At 37.5% G+C, this 24,087-nt stretch overlaps 4 protein-coding genes across 5 annotated transcripts; 1 reads left to right on the top strand and 3 right to left on the bottom strand.

The window, feature by feature from the left end:
• Positions 1-1,665: 1,665 nt before the first annotated feature.
• Positions 1,666-2,905, bottom strand: LOC121260469. Its single transcript, XM_041162348.1, has 2 exons — positions 2,059-2,905; positions 1,666-1,741 (listed from the first exon to the last, which is right to left on the bottom strand). The coding sequence occupies exons 1-2, from the start codon at positions 2,903-2,905 to the stop codon at positions 1,707-1,709; spliced, it is 882 nt and encodes a 293-aa protein (XP_041018282.1). The 3' UTR covers positions 1,666-1,706.
• A 944-nt stretch (positions 2,906-3,849) lies between these two features.
• LOC121260471 (transcription initiation factor TFIID subunit 13-like) lies at positions 3,850-5,991 on the top strand. The gene is made up of 5 exons (XM_041162352.1): positions 3,850-3,952; positions 4,057-4,094; positions 5,100-5,159; positions 5,242-5,316; positions 5,772-5,991. Exons 1-5 carry the CDS (start codon positions 3,850-3,852, stop codon positions 5,985-5,987), a joined length of 492 nt encoding a protein of 163 aa, XP_041018286.1. The 3' UTR covers positions 5,988-5,991.
• Positions 5,992-6,075: 84 nt separating this feature from the next.
• On the bottom strand, positions 6,076-7,900 carry LOC121260470 (LOB domain-containing protein 24-like). 2 transcript variants are annotated; one of them, XM_041162350.1, is made up of 3 exons: positions 7,073-7,900; positions 6,642-6,772; positions 6,076-6,534 (listed from the first exon to the last, which is right to left on the bottom strand). In XM_041162350.1, the coding sequence occupies exons 1-3, from the start codon at positions 7,137-7,139 to the stop codon at positions 6,217-6,219; spliced, it is 516 nt and encodes a 171-aa protein (XP_041018284.1). In that variant the 5' UTR covers positions 7,140-7,900; the 3' UTR covers positions 6,076-6,216. The 2 variants fall into 2 exon arrangements, with proteins under 2 accessions (XP_041018284.1, XP_041018285.1); XM_041162351.1 differs by lacking the exon at positions 7,073-7,900 and having other exon boundaries at positions 6,642-7,061.
• A 144-nt stretch (positions 7,901-8,044) lies between these two features.
• LOC121260468 (dnaJ protein ERDJ3B) lies at positions 8,045-12,349 on the bottom strand. Its single transcript, XM_041162347.1, has 10 exons — positions 12,164-12,349; positions 11,914-12,062; positions 11,660-11,792; positions 10,974-11,088; positions 10,014-10,130; positions 9,612-9,698; positions 9,199-9,258; positions 9,042-9,119; positions 8,511-8,582; positions 8,045-8,397 (listed from the first exon to the last, which is right to left on the bottom strand). Exons 1-10 carry the CDS (start codon positions 12,232-12,234, stop codon positions 8,239-8,241), a joined length of 1,041 nt encoding a protein of 346 aa, XP_041018281.1. The 5' UTR covers positions 12,235-12,349; the 3' UTR covers positions 8,045-8,238.
• Between the last annotated feature and the right edge of the window lie 11,738 nt (positions 12,350-24,087).

Here is a 24,087-nt window from a genome sequence, read left to right as displayed (position 1 = left end):
GATTTGCGGAGGCGGCAGACACGAGTCTCCCCCTTAGGGCAATATCCAGGAGGTGGTGTCATGTAAACTTCTTCATCAAGATCACCATGTAAGAAGGCATTGTTGACATCGAGTTGGTGAATGATCCATTGCTGAGCGGCGGCTACAGCTAACAAGCACCTGACAGTAGTCATTTTTGCAATAGGTGCAAAAGTCTCATGATAATCGAGACCTTCAACTTGAGTATAGCCTTTTGCAACCAGACGAGCTTTATACCTTTCAATTGAACCATCTGCTTTGAGTTTGGTTTTAAAAACCCATTTGCAATCAATGAGCTTTTACCAGGAGGGAGTGGTTCAAATGTCTAGGTAGAATTGGCTTCAAGGGCACGGAGCTCATTAGACATTGCTTCACGCCAATGGGAATGACGAAGGGCAGTGGAATAACAAGAAGGTTCAACAGAAGAGGTGAGAGCATGTAAAAATGTAAGATGAGAAGGTGAGAAACGAGAATATGAAAGAAAAGCAGATAAAGGATGAGCAGTACCTGAGGTTGATGTAGTGAGTGATGATGCCGTGGGCTCTGCATGTAGAGTCGGACAAACATAATCCTGGAGATAAGTTGGTCGAGAAGTAGTGTGACGAGGACAAAGAGAAGTAGAGGGAGAGGGAGAGTTTGTGGTGGTAATAGAAGAAAGAGGGGGTGGGGTTGGTAGGATTGGTGCAGGAACAGGTAATGAGAGGATGGGTTCGGGAACGGGTAAAGGAATAATAGGGAGAGAGGGATGAGAAATATCTGGAAGATCTTGAAAAGGAAAGATGTCTTCATGGAAGGTAACATCTCGAGAAAGAAAGATTTTTTGTGTGTCGAGATTATAGAGTTTGTATGCTTTGTGGTTACTGGGATACCCAAGAAATATGCATTTGGAGGTGCGGGGAGGGAATTTATCACGATGAGCACAGAGGGTTTGTGCATAACATAAACAACCAAACACACGGAGGTGATTGTAATTTGGAATGGTGTTGAAGAGAATTTCAAGAGGAGATTTATTTTGAAAAATGCGACTCGGTGTACGGTTAATGAGATATGCCGCTGTGAGTACACATTCTCCCCAAAATTTTAGAGGCAAGTGTGCTTGGAAGCGAAGACTACGAGCAATATTTAGAAGGTGCCTGTGTTTTCGCTCCGCAACGCCATTTTGTTGTAGAGTTTCAACGCAGGTACGTTCATGAATAATGCCGTGATTGTGAAGATAGGATTGAAATTTTTACGAAAGAAATTCTTATCCATTATCAGTGCGAATTTTTTTTACCGTGGTATTGAACTGAGTTTGAACAAGGGCAAAAAAATATATGAGATTTGTATATGCCTCTGATTTATAACGTATAAGATAGATCCAAGTGGTGCGGGAAAAATCATCGACTATAGTGAGAAAATAATGAGAACCACAAATGGAAGAAGTATGGTAGCCACCCCAAATGTCACAAAAAATTCTATTGAAAGCAAAAAAACTTTTATTATCACTAGAGGAAAAAGGCAAACGTGTGTGCTTAGAACGAGCACAAACATCACAATTTGAAATAACATGAGAATTATTAAATAATTGAGGAATAAGAAGACGTGAAGGATGACTTAGGCATCGATGCCATAAGTCTTTATTAGCAGTGGATTGTACGGAAAGAGCCAGAACATTGTTGGACCGGTACACATAAAGTCCATTGCAAAAATCACCCACTCCAATCAGCCTCGTCGACTGTGGGTCCTGAAACAAAAAATTTTTAGAGGAAAAAGAAACAATGCAATTTGTGTTAGTTGTGAGCTGAGGAACAGATAGGAGATTAAAATAAAAGTCAGGGATATAATAGACATTTGAGAGGGTAAGATTTGGGGACAAGTTGCAGGAGCCGATACCCATAATGGAGAGGGTATGGCCATTCGGCAACTTCACTGAGAGAGAAGGGGGAGGGGATTTGAAATAAAAAAACAGACGGCGATCGTGGCACATGTGCTCACTAGAGCCGCTGTCCACGACCCAGTCGTGTTGGCCGTCAAAGGAGGAGGGAGAAGAAATAACGTTACCGACAAAATTGGAGGAAGAGGGTGTCGGGGTGAGCAAGTCCAGCAATTTTTGGTAGAGCTCCGGCGTTAATCCCGGTACTGGCGAAGGGTCTGAGGAGAAAGAGGCTTGATTTGCGACTAGAGCCAAACCAGACGGTGGTTTGCCGAGCAGATATGGGCGTGGCTTGGAGCGTGGGTCGCGGCCTGATGGGTAACCAATAACTCTCCAGCATCGGTCACGGGTGTGACCCGTTTTACCACATTCAGTGCAACGGAGATGACTTCGGGTGGTGCCGGAGTTGGCTGCTGCAAAGGCCATGGATTCTGTCGGCAGTGGGCGGATGTGCAGGAGGCGCTGCTGCTCTTCCTGAAATAAGATAGAAAAAACTTTTGTAATGTGGGGGAGGGGTTCCATAGCTAGGATTTGGGTTCTGAGTTGGGCAAAAGAATCATTTAGGCCAAGAAGAAACTGGAAGACGCGTTCATCGTCTACTTGTTTTTGCAAATCCTTGAGGTCAGTGTTGTTTTGAAGATGGCTTAATTCATCCCATATTTGTTTGATATGGTTGTAATACTCATGGATAGAGGTGGTGTTTTGTTGCAGAGAGGAAAGCTCACGTTTGAGGTGATAGAGACGGGCATTATTGCCGTGGCTGAAACGAGATTGAAGGTCAATCCAAACTTCTCGTGGATTGGTGTGGTATTCAAGGGAGTTGGCTAGAGATGGACTAATGGAGTTTAAAATCCAGGTAAGAACCATGTCCTTGGTTTGGTTCCATTGTTTGTATTCAGGAGAGTTCGAATCAGGAGTGGGAAGAGAGCCATCGACAAAACTAAGTTTGTTCTTGGCGTTGAGTGCTCGAGTCATGGCTTTTTGCCATTTTGGAAAATTATCTCCTATAAGGAGACTAGAGATAAGGATTAGACTAGGGGAATCAGAGGGATGGAGGGTATATAGAGAGGGAACAATGGAGGTTGAGGAGGAAGACATGGAGGTGGAAGATGACGAGGAAGTCATGGAGGTTGCGGGAAAGGGAAAAAAAAAAAAAAAGGATTGTATTTAGGCTGGTACCATGTCAAGAATGTAAGGAACAAAATAATTTTATTTCAATGGCCTACTTAATACAATGATATGTTCTTGTTTAAATAGATACAAGAGGCTATACTAAGTATGGAAATAAACAAATATAAGGAAAGAATTAATATTTATAAATCAATAACTATTCCTAAAATTATGGTGATGATTTCGTGGCTGATTTTGTGCAATTTAAAATCTTGAGAATGAGCAGATTAGATTATGTCAATAAAGATTCTATTGATTCTTTTGAATAAAACAGCAAGCTATGATTTGATTTGTTTTTTTGAAAAAAACATATGAGCCCAACTGTCTGGGCATAAATTTATGAATCTCGCATCTTGGCACGGCCCACCCAATATTGTCTTAAATTTTTTTTCCCCATAATCCCACTCAAGGTAGATGATATGGTTGGGACGAGAGGATGTCTATGATTGAAAGTAGGAAGGTATCGTTGTTCTGTAGCGCCAATTTCTCTCTCGCAATCTCTCCGCAATGGTGACCCGTGGGCTAGTTTTTTTTTTCCCTCTTCCACCTCTTTTTCGGCAACCAAACTGATGGTTAGTGTCTCACTTGTTTCAAATTTCACTTGCAAGATTTCGTTAAGCTAGTTTGGTCTTGTTTGATTCCTAGTTCTTACATGTTTGCTAAAATTATGGAAATTTATAGTTTTATTGTGCTGGATTCAATCGTAGAACTGCATTGATTGTTGCGACAGACCGAATTGAGAGTCTGGGATGATCACTAGTTCCGGGGGAGCCTCCTCGAAGTCGAAGGCTGGGTCGTTGCAGCCCTCGGAAACTTCGTTTAAGCGCAAACGAGGATTCTTTCAGAAAGAATGTGAGAGTCTAGAAATGTTTTTGCTTTGTTGGGTTTATAGGAGAGTCCTTTTTTTTTTTTTTTCTTTTTATATGCCTAATTCTTCTTCTTTTGGGTTCTTATAGTGCAGCATATGATGTATGGTTTTGGAGATGACCCAAATGTAAGTAGCACCTTCTGTTTGTATAATGGTTGGTGTTTTTAGACTATACCAAAAAAAGGTAATCTGGTTATTATTATATAATGATCGTTATTGTTTGGTGACTTCGAACCTGTAACGGACCTGCTGATTGTGATATGGTTATGGCAATCTATTTTGATATATATATTTTTTTTATTTCAGACGGCACTCTTGGATTTAAGAACAAATGCAAATTTTTATATGTGAAGATGGTGTACATTGCCATGGCTTACTATATTTGTTGTTAGCGGTTGAATCACCTCATCTATCCTCCTGAGAGTTTGGTTTCAAACCTCAGTTCAAACAATGATGTCCTAAGCGGTCTTTGGTATGTAAATTCTTGGAATAAGAAAGAGATTTCAACTTAACTTGGCTCTGAAAGAATGATCCGATCATCCATTTGCTACCAGTTATCTTTGCTACTAAGATGTTAATATACTCCCAGTCGGCCTATTGATTTTAGGAATTGAAGCACCAAGTTGGAAGGCAAGAGTCAAGATAATATCATAGCAAAAGTTACATAAGCTAATCAAATGAAAATGGGTTTGCATTTTCATAGGTTTGTGCTGTGAGATTGAAAAGAACATGTGCATAATTCATCACATTTTGCGGCAGACCTGTAGCAACAGCTTATGGCAGTGTCTCATGGATCATTGGATCCACAGCTAACTAAAACTACTAGAAAAGACCTCCATGGACTCTTTTATATTAGGCTCTACATGCGATACATTCATCTCATTTGTCCATGATTTGAATACTGAAATGTTCTGCCCTTGTTATCTACACCACATTGAACAAAAAAGGTGCCTGCCTTTTCCTATTTTTACTTGCTGCATTTTTTAAAAAAGTTGTGTAATGAATCCAATATTATTTACATGGAATTCTCTGATTATAAAGAATGCAAGGTGTAATGACGTAGAGTATCCAGTTTAAGCAATGTTGTATTTTTTATTGTACTAATATAGATGTCTATTATTCCATTATCAGCCGCTTCTAGAGAGTGTGGCACTTGTGGAGGACATTGTTTTGGAGTGTATCACCGACCTGGTAGGTACTTCTTTGGTATTTGTTACTTCTTACTTTTACGTTAGATGTGATGGGGGATATCATGCTTTTCAATTTTCTGTAGGTAAATAAAGCCCAAGATATTAAATCAAAGAGGGGGAAGCTATCAGTTGAAGGTTTCCTGTATCTGATACGCAAGGTACCTTGATTAGTTACCATTTCACCATACAACTTCACTTCACTGACATTAAAAATTTCTTTATGACTACAATTGGTCTGAGGCATACCATCTAGCAAGCTGACTTTGCTACACAAATGCATCATAGAGGTACTTTCCTCTGGATGGAATGCCATTTTTAGGTGCAGGTTGGGTCTGCTGGTCTCTTATGTATCTCATGCAATTTGTGCCTCAGCCAACAGCACTAATTCGCATCATTTTCTTTTTCTATTGAAAGTAAATAACCTACATGAAAACAATTTTCTTGTCCTTTTTTCAACGAGAAAAGCTTTAGTTAACTTTATAGTCTTGAGACGTTTGATGCCTTATCTTGCTTTATACTCGTGGGATATAGACTACCGCAGAATGTTCTTGCGCAAAGTTTGTTATTTTATTTGATAGTAAACAAATGCCGATCTGATCTGTTGATCCTGCAGGACTTGCCAAAACTTAACTGGTGTACAGAGTTGCTTTCTATGAATGAGGAGCTGAAACAAGCCAGGAAGGTTTTTGAGTCAGATGAGGAGAAGTTGAGGAAGGTTTTAGAGGCAGATGAAGAAACTAGATGGATTTGTGTGGTGGTTTTATTCTACTTGCATCTGTTCATACTTTCTGGTATGGTAAGATTTTATGGTAAGAGTAGACCCCAGTAATTTTTTGGCTTACAATAACTAATAGAAAATGGCTTACAATATATGAATCTTCCATAAAACAATCAAGATTTGTTTTTTTTTTTTTTTTTAAATTCAAGACCCTTTTTTTCCCCTTTTGGCAACAGGAAAGTCTTTATTTGAGTGAACCAGTGACCAATATTAATTTGAAAGATGTACAAGTCGGTTTAAAAAAACCAAACCATTATTCATCATTTGAAACAAATTCTGCTTAATTAAACCTAAAAGCTTGAGTGGAACGAGGGCCATAGCCATAGGACCTCAGGCCAGCAGCACTGATCTCTTCCGGCAATAAATCGTTGAAGAAGTTGGAATCGGCTTCAATTTCCTGAACCTGGGCTTCACGCGCAATGGAATTGAGAACTGCAATTTCAGCTTGGGTTTTAGCTAGCTGGCTTTCTGCAATATGTATTTGTTGATGTAAGTGAGAGATGATACCAACACATCCATAAACAGGGTCTTGAATACGACATTTTGCTTCCGTATACAAAGTATCCGCCGTTTGAGCTCGGAGATGTGGTGGCAGTTGCTGATTCGAGTAAAGAGCAATGAGCAGAAAAAATGGTAACAAATCCAATCGTATAGGCCCAGAGTTACAAGAAAAGAGAGAATAGAGATTCATTTGAGATATATTACCTGGAGCATCTTTCCAACATTACTAGCACCATAGATTCTGTGAACGCAAGCGAATCTTTGAGGATCATTGGGAGGGAAATAGGGAGAGAAAATGCAATGTGAAGGGCATCTTCTTCTCAAGTATTTGCAAGCTGCACAACGACCAGAGATCATGGTTCAAATCCTTAAAATAATCTAACAAACCATATCACCCACACCCACAAAGATTTTCTTCAATATTTTTGCTACTTCGGATGATCTAATGGAGATTTTGGTGATCTACTATTTGTCCAGAATGTTTGGGATAGAGTATTTGTAATAAAACTTGTAAGCCCAACGGCTAGTATTTCTTTCAAAATGTAGATTATAAGAAAGGAAAGCTTCTGATATGGTAGGAATGGACTATGACCAATTATAATTTCACCTCTCCCCAAAATAGGGATTTGGCTTACCATATATGAATCCTCCATTCAAACAAATTCCTTCCAACTTTGTTCTCAACCGCAGGAAGACCACCATCTTCCTCCAAAATCGTCAAACCCATCATCCTCCACTAGTCCAAAACCCCGCCTGAAAACTACGAGCACCAGACCTACTCGGCGGGTAGCACTGTCAGGGGCACCTATGCGGGTCGTTGCGTGATGAACACAAGCCATACGGCGTAGAGCGCGTTTCCTCGCATCCCATGCACTAGCTGTTGAGACATGAGACAGAGATGTGGATGATGAAATAATCAGCCATTTCTTACGCTGTTTCTGGAACTGCTTTTGATGTGTTTTGAGATACCAAAGTGCTGATTTTGTCGAGTAAAACAACTGAAGAACACCCCGAACAATATTGTTCCTGACAGTTAATTTTGATGAGAATAAGCTGATGCTTATGTGCAATTGTGCATGCAGGCTTTCCTCAGTTTTTGCCCTTAAAACTCAATTATATTATGAACTCTAGTCTCGATTTTCCCACCATCTTTCTAAACAGAGAAGGCTAGTATCTTATGACACGTCCAAACTCTATTGGTTATGGGCGAATTAAGGTCCCGTTTTCTATACAAAAACATCTTCAACCCATCTCATGTCATCATTACAATTTTTCTAAATTTTCATACAATATATAATAAACAATTTAACTTTTTTCAATCCCAAAATAATAATAATATTAAAAAAATAATATTATAACAATATTTTATTCAACCCATCTAAAACCGTCTTATCTCATCATCCAAACGAGCCATAAATTAGCCTACTCCTAAGCAACTGGCGTAGATATTTGGAAGGTGGGCTTTTGTGACCATAGTATGTATCATGTATGAAAGGGACTTGCTTGTTCTTTGATAAAATTTTGAAATTGAAGTTTTTTCTTATCAAAATTATCTTCAAAGTCAGCACTTCCATAAGCAGAATGCAAAGAGATCAATGCTCGATCCATCGGTAAATTTAGTACCTTTCCATTCCTATTATAGTTCCCCTTAAAACAATGAGAAACTATGCCGCTAACGAGGGAAAACTGGTATGCCAAATGGCTTCAATGATTACAGCAAAAACATCTTAGAAACATACTAAAACAATAGTGTATCATCATCATGTTACAATGGGTAAAGATTTCACCTATATCCTATATCCTAACCAAGAACTTCTTTGATCTTCGTCTTCTGGTCCTCTTTTAGAGATGTTGGGAATAAAACCTCAAATGTTACGTAAAGATCACCTTTCTTTGTGCTAAAATGCAACGGCATCCCCTCCCCTTTTAACTTTCTCACTTCCTTGGGCTTAGTAATTCCCTGAGCAGTTAAGGCACTCATGTCAGGCAAGTTGCTAATAGGATTTTCTTCCACCCACTCAGCTACTGATCTTAGTTATATAAAATGAAGCTAGATGATATGATCTTCCTTACCTTTGTACTGATGTCAACCAAATGGTCATCGAGATGTTTGATGCTCTTCTCAAAACCAACTAGAGCTTGAACCTGGAAAAAGGTTAAGAAAATCAGCCTCACATGATTATAAGGACTTGGCATTTTAAGAGGATAAAATTGAGTAAAAGAAATTGTGAAATGAGAATGCCCAAGTCTGATGTTTGCTCAAACTAAATTACAACTATTATACTCAGCAGAAATTTATCAAAAACCCGAATCAGGTTTCTTTAGGCTCAGTAAACCTAATATGCATCTCCCCCCCCCTACTTTCTTTGTTCTCTCTATTTCAAGAATTCAAATTATGATCCTAACTCTCGTTTATAGTCTCCACAAAAGACCTAACAGTTCATTTTGGACTGGAAGTTTGCGAGGTCTCAGGTATGCCATGCAATACAATAATAGATGTAGATGGTCTTAACACTTTAAACTGAAGATGTTAATTTACACTAAGAAAATCCAATGCAAAGCCAGCTATTGATATGCACAGAACTTAAATTCAGTAATAGTTACCAGTGTTATGGTGACAGTTGTGTGCAAGTCATTGCCTTCTCTTCTGAAGCGACCATGGGGGGCTGTGCGGATGCGAAACTGCCCAAAAATTGGTACATATTGTCAGTAGACAGTAGATGCATAATACCAATCCATAAACCATTGTTAAAGAGCTAACCCTTAAATCTCCAGCTTCTCCATCTATTGTAGGCTCACCATCTTCATAGAAAACAACCTCCTGAGAAAAGCATGTAAATTGTTATTCTGCAATCAACAAATATCATATTCACAACAATTATCTTATCCACAAAAATGATTAATTAAGAGTAAGCTTATACAGCTGTTCTGTGCTTCCAGATTAGTTTTAACACAACTGTGATTTTAGAAGAGAAAAAAAGGGGGGGGGGGGGGGGGGTGGGGGGAAGAGATCAATCGTGTTGTTCTTTTCTTTCTTTCTTGTCTTGGCGTATTATTAACATGAATATCATTGCTGATGATATGCAAGAGAAGTACAAACTAAAGATTGTAAAGTTATGATCTTAACTAAATAAGCCATAACAAAGCTTAAAATTGAAAAATCTAAAAGCATACTTGCCCATCCTGCATCCCTTTCTCAATGTCAACGGTGACAAAATATCCCTCGCGTACATATTTGACATTTGGGCACTGTTCACAGACCTGACAATGCAAAAAAAAAAAAGAAATAATGAAGGAAAGAGCATCCAAGGGATAGTGGTCAACCAAGAGATGGAGACAAAACAATCACAAGTGATTATGCCACTGCAGTGTACAAGAACATAATTTGAAGCTAAACAAAGGCATCAACCGTAGCCAGAATAAAAAAAAAAAAAAAATATCACTAATGCTGTCTGCAAACTAGATATAAAGGAAAACAATGGGAAACAGGGGAAACACTTCAAAAGACTTTCTTTGAAGAATTGTTTTTTTTTGATCGGTAACTTTCTTTGAAGAATTGTTAGAGCCATTATATACCTGCTCAGTCATCTGTTGGAACATCCCTGGACCAATTTGCTTGTGATATACCTCATTTCTACAGTTACAGCGTCTCTTGCCTGGGGCTGGCTTTAAAATGTTTTTCTCCCTCCAAACCTGAAAAATCGCACATAAAAGATCATTTAAAAGAAGAAAGCACCGCTTAACCATTTGTAAATAATTGTTTGTTTTAACCATTTCTACAAATCAAGTCAGGACACAAGGAGAACCACTGGCCCAGCTCAAAAAATGAAATTAAAGTTGATTTGTAAAAGGCTATTACCCCCCAACCACAAGAAGATGTGAAATGAGATTAAGGGCATGTTTGGACACTACGAGAATTTCTCAAAAGTTCACATAATTTTATTCCCAAACATCATTCAAACATAAAACACTTTTCAAATCAAATTTTCAACTTTTTCATCTAATCATTATCCAAACACAAAAATTAATACAAATTTTATAAACTTCAAAACAAAACACAAAAATCAATACACCTTTTACAAACTTCAAAACAAAAATAATATTAAATAATTAAATTCAAACAAATTTTTAACTGAATAATATTTTTATTCAACTTTTTCTCTCTCATTTCCCAAAACCCAATAAAACATCTTCACTCAAACCGTTTCACTACTATTCACAAAATTCTGAAATACTCCAAGTGTCCAAACATGCCCTATAAAAAGGACAGAAACCAAACAACAGCACATAAAAAAATGTAGTACTTGATTCTTGGGGCAAATGCAGTTCAGTGATTTCCATTTTAAAATTCTTAAATGGGAAGGTCATGAATACTGGTTAGTAGTTTAATGATTCCCATAAAGTATTTCTCAGGACTGGTATGCGCTTGCTTAGTTAGTCCTTTCAGCCAAGTCTGGCTATATAGCCAATGTCACAAAAGATTTCTTTTGCTTGAGGACATACATGCTCTAAATTACATATCGAACACAAGATTACCTTCAATGATCCTCCCATATATAAATCTTCCAAACTTGCATCCAAGTCAACAATCACATCATCACCTTTAACAACTTTTTCTTCTTCATCCTCCGCTTGGCCCCCACCAAAAAACCTAGAAGACAATCTCACGTCAGTAATAAAGAGACAAGCGCATGGTTGACGCATGCTACACAGGATATATGGAATGCCTCTACAATGACAAAGGAAATCAATCTGCCAAATCAATTTTGATTGTTCACTATACTCCAATAGATAATCGCACCACAAAAATAAACTTTCTTACACCTACAATAATAGCTTTCCAAGTGAAGTTAATGACAACAATGGTCCACGTAAAATAACAGATATCGTAAACTCACCCTGATGAACCTAATAGATCAAGTAATGCTATAGCAGATCAAACTTTGAGGGCCATCCTTTCATTTTTAATTTTCTCAAATGCCAGCCGACGATAACCATTGAAATACCAATAAATTAGTTTTATGCTTTTAGCATGTATATACACTACACCAAAAAAAAAAAAAAAAAAAAAACCCACCAAAAAGACAAACACTGATCCTTTTCACAACTTCAACAGAGATTCAATCCAAGTTTTCCAAACCTCCACTTCCAAAAAAATTCAACTTTATTACCGAGCATTCAAAATTTCAAAAAGAAAAATGTACTTAAAAAGAAAGACTCACTGGCTAAAAATATCTTGGATGTTCATTCCACCGCCACCTCTGCCTCCCCCACTAGCTGCATGTTGTTTCAGCCCCTCTTCCCCATACTTATCGTATATATTCCTCTTCTCGTTATCCGACAACACTTCGTATGCTATCAATAAATAATAATCATAGTGAAGAGACTAATTATCAGCACCTACTACGTAAGGAATCAAAGAAAACAACTAGGATTGATTAAAGATTTTAATAAAAGCTTTGTTTTTAGTAAATACCGTTGTTAATTTCGGCGAATCGCTTATTAGCCTCCTCATTTCCCTGGTTCTTGTCGGGATGGTACTTCAACGCGAGCTTTCTATACGCCCTCTTGATCTGGTCGTCCGAGGCACCACGCTGCACTTGCAGTATATCATAGTAGCTCTTCCTGGCCGGAAAACCAACGAAAATTTAAGCATCGCAACAATACAATTCATCACACTAGCATTTGAGAGAGAGAGAGAGAGAGAGAGAGAGATGACGTCCAACCCTGCAATGGCGGCGACAGCGTAGCACAGAGCGCAAAGGAGGAACAAGAGCTTTGTCCTTCGATGCGCCATAGGGAACTGTAGAGATCGAGGGAAGAGTCGGATCTCTGTGTGTGGTTCGGCACTCTGGCACCTGGTGAGAGTTTTTTTGGAGTCCCTCTGAGAGAACTGGGCTGACCCAAAAGGCGGAACCTACGCTTTGCAACGTGTTCTTGCCAAAACTGTCCAATGAGAACACGCTCTATGTTGTTCAAGCCAATCGTTATTTGCCACGTGGATATCTGTTTCTTTCCTCCGTTGCTTCCTCCCCAACGGGAAACTAGCAGGTCGTCTTTGACCCGACTTGTCTTTTGGGGTCTTGAATGGGATCGGCCGTGACACTTACGGCGAAACAAAAATAAAAGAGGGGGAGGAAGCCCGAAGACATGAGGCCCATTAATGGAGTTGGGCTAAGGTCCAATTCAACACGAAAATGACATTTTATTTTGTGCCTTTTCACTATTCTAGCTAGAGCATATAACATACGAACCAAAGCCCATAAGAAAATGGATTGGTGATACTACAAATTTAAAAAAAATAAAAAGAAGAAGAAGAAGAAGAAGAAAAAGAGAAGGGGTCGACAAATATGAAAAAAAATACATACAAGAAGAAAAATAGAATGTGAAGTGAGCCATAGTATTTAGTACTTGTTTAGAATGTCAAATTGTTATTAAATGATTATATTTTTCAATATTTTCCACATTGGTTTCACAAGAGCAAGTTAGAAAGATTGATAAACAAAGCCATGTTTCAAAATAATCTTCTCATTATCTTAAAGAGTAAATACAGTTACAACTCATACACCAATTTTAAGACAGTTAACATTAAGATAATAATTTGTTCACTTTAACTCAAACATATGATTTGACATTCAACAGTTCAAAAAGACAGGAAAAAAAAAATTAATTTTTAAACACTGATTATCTTAAAGTTGTATATAAGTAGTAACTCTATCAATTATGTTACCTTAAATCTTAATCGCTGTTCTCAAATATAATGTCAAGAATGTAAATATATATTATTTTAAACTTCAAATTTAATATGTTAGTTGTAATAAATATTAAGATGATAACTATTTGAGTTTGAAAGTGACAAATATTGATCAAGAAAAGTTATTAAAAGAACAATTCTGCTACAGGTACCTGGTGTTGGGTACCTGTTGTGGAATCGGCTGATGTGGTTAATGCCACATTAGTCGATATTATTTAAATAAATAAATTAAAATTAAAAATAATAAATTAAAGAAGAAGAAGAAGAAGAAGAAGAAGAAGAAAACCCCATCCCAGCCAGCACCCAAATCAGTCTGAAGCAAATTAAACCTATCTCAGATAAAAGCTGTTGGGGTTTACGAAAAAGTCTACTTTCTTATACCTAGGTGATGAAAGCCCTAGATCTACTCACTTTAGACTTCATTCCAACAATATTTCTACCATCAGACTTTGCCTTGTTCTTTCATTCTTTCAACACTTTCATATATCCAAGTGATAAAAGTCCCAAATCATGATGATCAAATTGTTGCCCACGATTACACTTCTACTATCTTTCCATATTTTGAACAGTGGAGAAAAGAATACGGTATTCTTCTTCTTCATGTTTCTTCTCCACCTGTTTGAATATTCTTTGCTTTTCGTACTCTGTCTGGTTTTCAGTTCATATCCATGGCAGCCATCATGAATAGATACTTGATTCCTACCAATCATTGGTTAAAGAAACACTTCCAATGGGGTACGGCTTGGTTAGAAAATAGTGAAGATGAAGAAGATGAGAACTAGTATCCACAAAGAACCTGTCTTCGTGTTTCGTCTTCGTCTTCTTCTGTGGGGTAGTTTGCTTCCGAAGCCGAAGTGCTGTGTTCCGTGAGAAGAAAATGTCAAGAAGATGCAAAGAAGAAGATGAAAGGTTGTTGAATTTGAACAAAACTCACCATTTTATTTTTATTTTTACACGTGGTTAACGTGTACGTGAGAGATACCCTTCCCGAGTGCAAATAGCTTTTTTTTTTAAAAGAAATATAGCTGATAAATTACTTGAAAAGTATAGAGGATCCTATTCTTTATGTCTTTATGTCTTTTTGTTTTTTTGTTTCTTTCCCTCTTTATTGCCTAGCTCTTTTTGTGGGCCGGAAAATATATAAGGATATGATCACTTTCTGAACTGGTCCAGGTATTCAACCACTTCAACTTGGTGGCTACATTTATAAGTTGATAGCCGAGTACATTTTCATTAAAAAAGTGGTTGGATGGTAGTCAATCTATTAGGGCAATTTTATTGTATGAATGGAAATTTACCCATCTTTCACTCGCATGCGCATTTCTCACCCAGATCGAGCATAATACCACTGTTTCAATTAAGTTATACATAGTGAAAAAGAGGTGCGTTTATCATTGATCCACCTCCATCACCGTCACGATGGCATAGGCTACCCAAGAGGGTATTGACTATACCACTCTTGAATGGAAGAACATTAAGAATTTGTTTGGATACTAAGAACATTAAGAATTTGTTTAGATACTAAGAATATCTCAAAATTTTATGAATTGTAAGCTGAAAATAGAAGAGCATCAGACGAATGATCTATTAGTATATCTTTCACAAGAATATTGTAATTTTTTTTGCAATTCCTTTCATGGATCAGTTGCTTATAAAGTTTCAAAACCTCAGCGGTACTACCTCAAATTAACAGTGGTACGTAGATACGTTAATTTTCAAGGCTATTCTCCTTTCCTTACAGCTACGTACAGCAGTGCATGCAGAGTTGCCTCCTGCAAGAAATTTAATGGCATTAATTACTCTTACAGGCAACCCAATTCCAAAAAGTACTGAAAGTAAACGTAGCCATGCCGCAGGCCGACTCTGGCCACAGAGATCTGTGGGTGAAGACTCACTGAAGAGACAAAGAACAGCCTTAAGGCTATATATACTTGAGTATTGGTAATGGTCTAATTAAAACTAAAGTTAAAATTTGACTGAAGTTAGAGATTTTATCTAAAGCTAAAGTCATTAAAGATATTAATCTATATATTAATAATATTATATATTTTAATAATAATATAATTTTAAATTTTTTTTCATATTCTACAATTATACTAATTATATGTTAATTAATAATTTAATTTTATTTAAATTATTTTTTCTCAACTATTTTTTTCTCAATCTAATTATTTAACAAACACATTTTTATGTTTTTATCAATCATACCCAACAATTATATATATAAATTTTGTATAAACAAACACATTTTACCAACTTTTCTTTTACCCAACAGGCATATCTATAATTTTTAAAGCATCAAAAACATTACACCAACCTTTTTTCTACCCTCACATCTAAAACAAATTCTGAACAATCACAAAACAAAATAATCCACAGAGGTTCTTAACAATACAAAACAAATTCTAAAAAGCCAAGCAAACAAAACACAGTCCAGCCGAGAGAGAGGTTCTGAACAAGGACATAGAAATCGAGCAAACCCCAAAACACAGAGCAACCTCCAAAACAATATGTATGCTTTCCCAACCACCATATATTTAGACCAATTTCGAAAATCAAGCAAACAAACACTTCCACAGAAATTGAAAATAGAAGAATGGTCACAGAAATGTACTCTTCTGAAGCACAATAGAAATTGAGGGAAGAGAGACTTGGAGACTAGTCTAGGGCAAAAATTGACCAGCCAAAATCCAGCTTCCGTAGTTGCTTTTATTTTATTTTTATTTTTTATTTTTTGATTTCCTCTTGCAATGGTTGAAGATTGTCCCTACCGAGTGATCCTCAGCCGGGAGAGAAAAAAATTGAAAAAAAAAAAAGAAACAAAATTGAAAGAAAAAAGAAAAAACAGAGAGAAGAGGAGGGAGAGTGTCCGGAGAGAGAAGAGAGAAAGTGAGAGAAAGAGAAGGGAATGGAGAAAATGGGTTATGCAAATTGGAAATGGGGCTCAACGAGGGAGAAAGGAAGAGGAAATGAAAGGGGGGCGTCGGAACTGAAAAACGAAAGAAAAGGTTTTTGCGATTGTGAAACAAATTTTAGAATAAAATGTGTTTGAGTAGTATTACACTTCCAAAAAAAAAATCCCGAATTTACTTTCCGAACAGCATATTTTCTTTTTTTTTTTTTTTTTTTTTTTTTTAATTTTTTTTTCATATATTTTTTTAATTATCATAAATATTTTTAAAAAAATAAAAAAATTCACAACATCATTAAAAAATATTTTCTTAAAAAAAAAAGAAAAAACCTCATTCGAGACACTTTTTGTATCCTAAATTCGGGAAGTTTAGCATTTCTCAATGTGTTTTGGTTATAAACAGTATCACACCAAACTTGGAGAAGGCTTTAGATTTGTTACAGATCAAAGATGGACTTAAGAAGTTTTGACTACTTCAATATAGATCATTTCATCGATATTTAGGCAAAATTTAGAGATGCCCTAATATTTAGCTAAGTCAATATCAGCGCTCTTAAGAGCAAATATATGCCTAGCTACCTTTAATTGTCCTGGTCCATTATATTCCTAAGAATAATAAATGTTATATTTACAAAAAAAAAAAAAATTATAAATTATGCTATATCAATATATATATATATATATAAATAGTGCAAAATAATAACAATAATCAATAAATAAATAAATAACCTAATAATTACTCAATCTCCACTGGTACTCCACCACCATTGCATTAATTAATCTGGCATACGTACGTTTGGAGATGTCATCGGATTTTGGAACGTAATCTTTGGGGAACCCTAGCTCTTAATTAATTACGAGGCTCCGGTAATGGCAATGGTGGTGGAAGGGCACGTCAAAAGTACTAATCGTCACGTACATGTACTAGTGAATAAATAGAGCACTGGTTTTCTTAATTTGTAGAGAAAGAAAAAAAAAAAACATTCCTATATGCATTATTCCTTAATATTATTGATTGCTCATTAATTTGCTTTTGGAATGCATGCTGATCATGAAATTCAAACCGATGGAGGAAATTCGGTAGTTCATAGAATGGTTAGTGTACTTTTTACATTTATTTTTCAGAAGATCAAGTCATACGTCCTAATATGAGTAGGAAGAATTATGAGTAGGAAGCTTATTCATAATTACAAGTATGGGGTTCTGATTCCCATATTTAGAAAACTTACTAAACAAAAAAAAACCGAAGAAATGCTTTTACAAACACACACATATATCAAAATGTTATGATATATATTGTCTAAATTAAAGGTTAATAAAAAAACACATCACATCTCTTATATATGTATCGATCACGTTGGATAGTTTCAAATGGTGTGATGAATAAATCACATGACTCATGTCAATCCCTAATAAAATTAGAAGTAGTAATAACAAACTAGAGTGAAAAGAGATCATTGGCATTCCAAACCAGTACTACTCTTTGGAAAAGTGGCGGAACAAGAAATTTTATTTTGGGGCCAAAATTAACATTTGCATGTAACGTCTGACACGTTTATTTATATAAAATGAAAATAGACAAATATTAATATTAATTTCATGAAAAACATAATTATATATAAAAATAAGATCTCAATAAATTGCTATATACATGTAGAAATAAAATTGTTAAGATATAAGTTAACATATATTTCAGATTTTTGTCGATAGTGTTTCATGGAATAAATTAAAATCCATCCATTATTATATTTGTAATAAAGTATTTAGAATTTGTTTCTTCATAGAAACTATTCATTCTAATATGTAAGCTAGTTTATCAGATTTTATATCAAATTAGTTTGGCATATATTACACATCCTAGATTCAAATTCGAATATAAATTCGCCTAATATACTATTAGCACTAGTACCTGACTGAGTAAGAATTTAATGAATTTCGTAGTGAGATTAGGGCGGGTCTAACCAATGCGTCAAATATGACTTAGAGAGCGTACGTGACTTTTCATTATCTAAACTCATTTTGCCAAATTTCCACTGGTAGGCTATGCTATTATACCCTATATTCCTCCCAATTATCCATTTTCACCTTTTTACCTAAAATAGAACAAAATAAAAAAGGTGATGGATAATCCTCTCCTCCTCTTCGTCAGCACTAGAACTTAGTCCTGAACACTGTTTCTCCATGCCGGCAGTCCCAGTACTTTAATTTCTTTTTCGCTGCTAGATTGGGCGGAATCTCTGGTACGTACACTTTTCATTGTATTTAAGTAGACGTAGACTTGCAGTAGTAGTCGGGATTGCTTGAGTAAAGGGCATATATATATATATATATATATATATATATATATATAGTACTTGATGAGGACGTACAATATTACTTGGGAACTTAGATATAATATATATTCTTCTAGGTACGACGTAGGTGTTGGTACGTATAACGTAGGTGACCAAGGGCATTGAGGTAATGAAGAATATCATGTACATCGGATCATCAACTAATTAAGATATATAAGGTATATAATAAAGTTAGTACTTTTAGTTTTATGATCTATTATTAGTTAGGATATCACATGTCATGATCAGGTGAACACTGAAGATGTAAAGTTCTCCGCAAGGCTTCATTTTATTTTCCTCTCTTTGGGGAGCAAATTAAGCTACAGTTTTCATGGATATAAATAACTTAGCTGCTTTTAGAAGCAACTAGCTAGCTAGTGAGCTATATTCTCAGAAGAAAAAACTTGTCCATCATCCATTTTACTACCAATTTTTCAACATCTCTTGACTTTGCATCAAATAATTGATTTACAAATAAAATAAAAGAAATTATCTCCGATCATTTAAAAGAAGTGTTTTAGTTATAAAAAAAATTTCATAAAAGTAACTTCACAGACAAACTGACGTGAGAAGGATGTGTGTTTAATTGCATGACAGCTAGGAGAAGGATATTAAAATGAACAGTGAGCAGCATTGCTCGTGCTTCTATAAATAAATAAAAAAAAAACGTATCAAGAAATTATCACCGCAAGTTATTGAGGTTGAAATATGATCATAATTGGTTAAAAAATGAAAACCCCATGTTCACGTCATATTTTGTACGCTTTTCGACCACATTTCAGCAACTAGTTTCTTAGGTCTTTCACCTATACATTTATTTCACCTATATACTTAAGAAAATACATAAGAGTGGGCGGCCTTAGTAGAGGACGGTGAGTCTTCGTTGTTAAAGTCAGTATATCTCCTTAATAATTTGTGGTTTTTAAGAATCAGATAAGGTTCTTTGTACCTGGGGTCGACTTTTATACTATGTTTCTGGATGGGGATAGCTCATACCTGACTTCGAGGAACCCATCTCCCTTCAAGTGTTCGCTTAATCAGAATTCTTTAATGCCAGATATGGGTAGTGTGAAACCCATCTATAGGTAGTGTGCATGTGTGCGACGGAGAGGGAGATGGAGGTTCGTGGTGGCTGGGTTTGTGAGAGGTGGTTTCCGGTGTGAGGTGGTGGAGGTGCGGTGGCCTGGATAGCTGCGTACGGCGGCACACAGGGAAAGAAATGGGTTTCACTCATTTTGGTTGGGTTACCGCAAGAGGAGAGAAGGAGTTGCTCATGGGTAAGGTTGGTAGTGGTTGGCTTGGTCGCCGGCGTAAGAGGGAGTCACCAGTGGTAGCGGTGAGACTAGGAGGCGCACAACAGTGTCGGGCTGGGCTGAAGGAGATTTGGTTGAGGGAGAGGGGCGTGTAGCATAAGCTGAAGGGAGAGGGAGGAGAGAGAGAGGAAAGGGAAAAGTGAGGGAGAAAAAAAAGAGAGCTTGAATATTTAATCCAGACCCTTCATCTTGGGATCTTCAAAACATTTTAACAGTAAGAGATTAAATACTGATTTAACTTAAAAACACTGAGAGGAATTAAGATAGAATATTATTTAAACTAAATTTTAGTTTATAAAATAATATTCCTTCATCATTAATAAAATGATGAAGTCTTATTTAATATCTTTAAGAGAATAAAATCATTTTATTAATTAGAATTTTTAACATAATTTAAATCTCATAATATTTTAAATAACTGAAATCATTTTAATAAAATGATTTTCTACAATTATAATATTTTTGGAGCTCTTCAAAAATATTATAATTGTCTTACTTAAAATCAAGTTTAGTCAAATAACACTGGAAATATCCCATATAAATATTTCCAAGACTTTTAAAATATTCAAGAGCTTTAAAACATTGGGCTTACTTTAGAAATCATATAATATATTTAAAAACATGCAATTGGAATTCAACACTCATAATGAGACTCGTAGTCGAATTTCCTTACGTCAGAAAGAAGGAGCGGGGTGTTACACGAGTCCCCTCTGCCCTTACCATTCGCTTTACCAAGCGTGATTTGCTTTGTGGGTGAGTTTTACTCATGGGGCGAGTACTCTACAGAGGCCCACTGACTCCTTTTAGAAGAGAGTCATTGGGCTTGGCTGGGTTTGGTCGGGCTGATAGGAGGGAAAACCCCCTTACAGATACTGGCCTTCGTTTTCATGCTATATATTTTCTTGCAGTCGCTGCAGTTAAGATCATCTTCCCTAGAAGTGGGCAGATATTACTCTCTCGGCTTCTCTACGTGTCAAGTTCTGGGCTTTAGATTATGCCTGTATGGTATTTTGTCATTTGACGATGTTAGGCGACGATTCCTGTCTCGACTTTATTGGCATGTTTTCTGACGGTTGGGTTTTGCTTTTAAATGCTTCATTTTGGTTCCCTTAGCATTAATGGTGTTAGGCGGCTCTTTCTCTTCACGCCACATCATACAGTACATGCGTGGGATTCGTGCACATCTTGCCAGCTTCATGGGACATGTGCATTCCCACAACTTCAGGATGCTAATCATCGCCTTATTCCGTCTTTACATTCACATGGCTCCAAAAAACTCATGTCTTGCCCCTAAAAACCTTGAGCCTGCCAAGCCTTTTGATTCTCTGCATGCTCCCGGGGACCTAAATCCTCCTGATGTTCGCATTGAGTCACAAAGATTCAACGGGTTCTCGTGGCCATCGATGGTGACTCCTAGTGAGTTGGAGTCGCCGAGAACAACCTATAAGGTGCCTGACATCGTAGAGTTTGAGGTGCCGTCGCTCAATGAAGGCGCTGTGAACTCCGAAGGGTATGCGTTGAAGGTGGCTGTGTACCTTAGCATATTCTCCAACGGCCTTAGGCTGCCTTTCTGCCTTCCAATTTGTGATGTGTTGGACTACTTGCGCTTGGCACCTGCCCAACTCCACCTAAATGCGTGGAGGATTTTGGTATCGTGTTACATCATCTGGCAGCAAGCACTGGAGGAGGCAGGTTTCGAATATCCTGATCTCACCGAACGTGAGTTCCTCCTTATACACAACCTTTTAAAGTAGAGTGACAACACATGCTTTCAGTTTCATCTAAGCGTTGACTCGTTTAGAGCCACAATATAACATGGTGAAAGGGTAGAGTCGACGCTTTTTCTCCTTCTTTGGTAAGGGGTGGGGTGGGATCGTGGGAGTTCCCGATCAGGCAAGCCAACTAGTGTGATTGCCTCGTTCGTGCCATCTGGGGGGGGGGGGGGGGGGGGTCATGGGCAATGACAAGAGCTTCAAACCCTCGGCGACTCTCGAGGAAGTGAGTCGGATCGAGGTCGTTCGTGCTTGGGTGAAAGCCCATCCGAACGCTATTTTTTCAGAGGCCTTATTGGATGAGGGCAGCCTTTGACGATATTTGCCTCCTTTGGCCAACATGCATTTCACTGATTGGACTGCACTGATGCAGACGACTGTGCCTTAGGTACGTAGATGTTCCCTTAGCTTGCCAGTGGAAGGGATAGGGAAGACACCTAGGAGGGAGTCTCTCCGGCGTAATGCCCATTCTCCATTCGGTGCAATCTTCTGTTGTGGTGCTCGTTCAACGACCTTTCCTAATGTGGTGAGTGGGGGCAATCGTGCTGGGGTCCCTACGCAGCTACCCTTTACCTCGGGCTCCCTTCCCTCGTTGGCCTTGGCCTTTCGACTCTCACCGCACTTCTCTCCTGTGATCTCCTCCCCACTCTTACTCTAACCTTTGCGCAGGAGGGTATCGCTGTCTCGTCCGCCCACCCTACTCTATTTCATCTTTCAAAGAAAGGTAAATTTTAGTATTATGAGTGTTAGACTGATGGTAAGTGTAATAGCGGTGGCTAGTGCTCTTGTAGTTGTCTTTTTGGGAGGGTTGACAATCATCTTTTTGGATGGTGAGCATTGGCCGGTCAAATCAAAACCCCAGGCCTCTCGTAGGGGTTTTTTTCTCTCCTATTGTCGCGTGGTCCTTTCTCCTGCTTCTCATAAGCATTGCCTTTGGTTGGTGCCCTTTCCTTCTTTTTTGCCTGTTCCGGTTCTTTCCTTTTCGGCTCGGTCAAGGCCTAAGGTGTGTCCTCGGTGTTAATAAAGTTGTTGGTTTGATCCATGACTTCTCATAGCATGGCGGGAGTTCTCCTTACCAATTTTGCCATGAACTAGGATCGAGGCCACACACCTCTTAAAAGTCCTACCAAAGTTATCTTATCTGGTTGTTTGTAGTCATGCATTCTTTGTTGAACCTGTTTAGGTATGTCTTTAGAGTTTCATTTTCCCCCTGCTTGATGGTGAGGAGGTACGCCGTGGGACGTCTTTTTCTCTTGCTCATCATAGATTAAATAAGGAATAGGTAGGCTAGCTCCCCAAAGCTATCTATGGACCCGGGTGCCAAAGACCCAAACCATACTCTCCCCAGCCCCTTCAAGGTTAATGGGAAAGCTTTGCAAGCCACTTCTCCTAGGAAGCCGTGCAAAGTTATGTCAGCTTTGAAGGTTTCTAAGTGTTCAAGGGGGTTTTTGTCCCCAACGTACATGTCCATGAGGGGAACTCATAATTTTGGTGGTAAGGGCACAACCATCACCTCCTCGCTTTAGGGTAGGCCCGTACTAGTGAGTAGTTTGTCTATTTATGACGATGTGCCCATCTTTCTTGCCATTTCTTCGTATATTCCTTTGAGGTTACATAGCTCATCCTGCATGCTTTTTCTTTCTTCCTCCGCATCACCTCCCTTTCTGCATTTCTAGACTCTACATGCTCCTTGTTACTTAGTTCTGTTTCATTCTCTGGCCCGTTGGTGGCTACTTTGAGTGTTTCGTTCTCTTTTTATAGGGTCTCCACTTCGGCAGACAGTTTTTCTACCAGTTGTTCCATCACGGAGAGCCTTGCTTTCATGTTTATTGACGTTACTTTTTCTTGTCTCCGAGTTGTTTGAGAACGGGTTGTCGCAGACATACGAAAGACACATAAAATCTATAAAAATTTCACAGACGACACCACTGTTAACGTATATGGCTTTTCATTAATTATCTAGACTCATTTTGCCAAATTTCCAACTGGTAGGATGCTATTATACCCTATATTCCTCCAATTATACGTTCCCACCTTTTTACCTAAAATATAACAAAATAAAAAGAGTGAAGGGTCATCATCTTCCTCATCATTTAGTCAGTACTATAACTTAGAGTTAGTTTGGATAGTAGAGTATTCTTAGAGAATATTAATTATTAATTTATTATTATTTTTAATTATAATTTAATATTATTTAATATTCTATTATTATTTTTTTATTACTATTCACATAATTTTTGAGATCACACCTCACTAGCCAAACACATTAACCTTAGTCATGAACACTGTTTCTCTATGCCGGCAGTCCCAGTACTTAATTTCTTTTTCTTTGCTAGATTGGGCGGAATCTCTGGTACTTATACGTAAACTTTTTATTGTATTTAATTAGATGTAGACTTTCAGTAGTACTCGGGATTAATGCTCGAGTAAAGGGCATATATATAGTTGATGAGGACGTACATTACTTGGGACTTAGATATATATTCTTCTAGGTACGTAGGTGCTGGTACGTATGACGTAGGTGACCAGGGGCATTGAGTTAATTATGAAGAATATCATGTACATAG

Source organism: Juglans microcarpa x Juglans regia, chromosome 4D, assembly GCF_004785595.1.
Source record: "Juglans microcarpa x Juglans regia isolate MS1-56 chromosome 4D, Jm3101_v1.0, whole genome shotgun sequence".
Taxonomy (NCBI): domain Eukaryota; kingdom Viridiplantae; phylum Streptophyta; class Magnoliopsida; order Fagales; family Juglandaceae; genus Juglans; species Juglans microcarpa x Juglans regia.
This window is presented reverse-complemented; position numbering and strand designations above follow the sequence as displayed.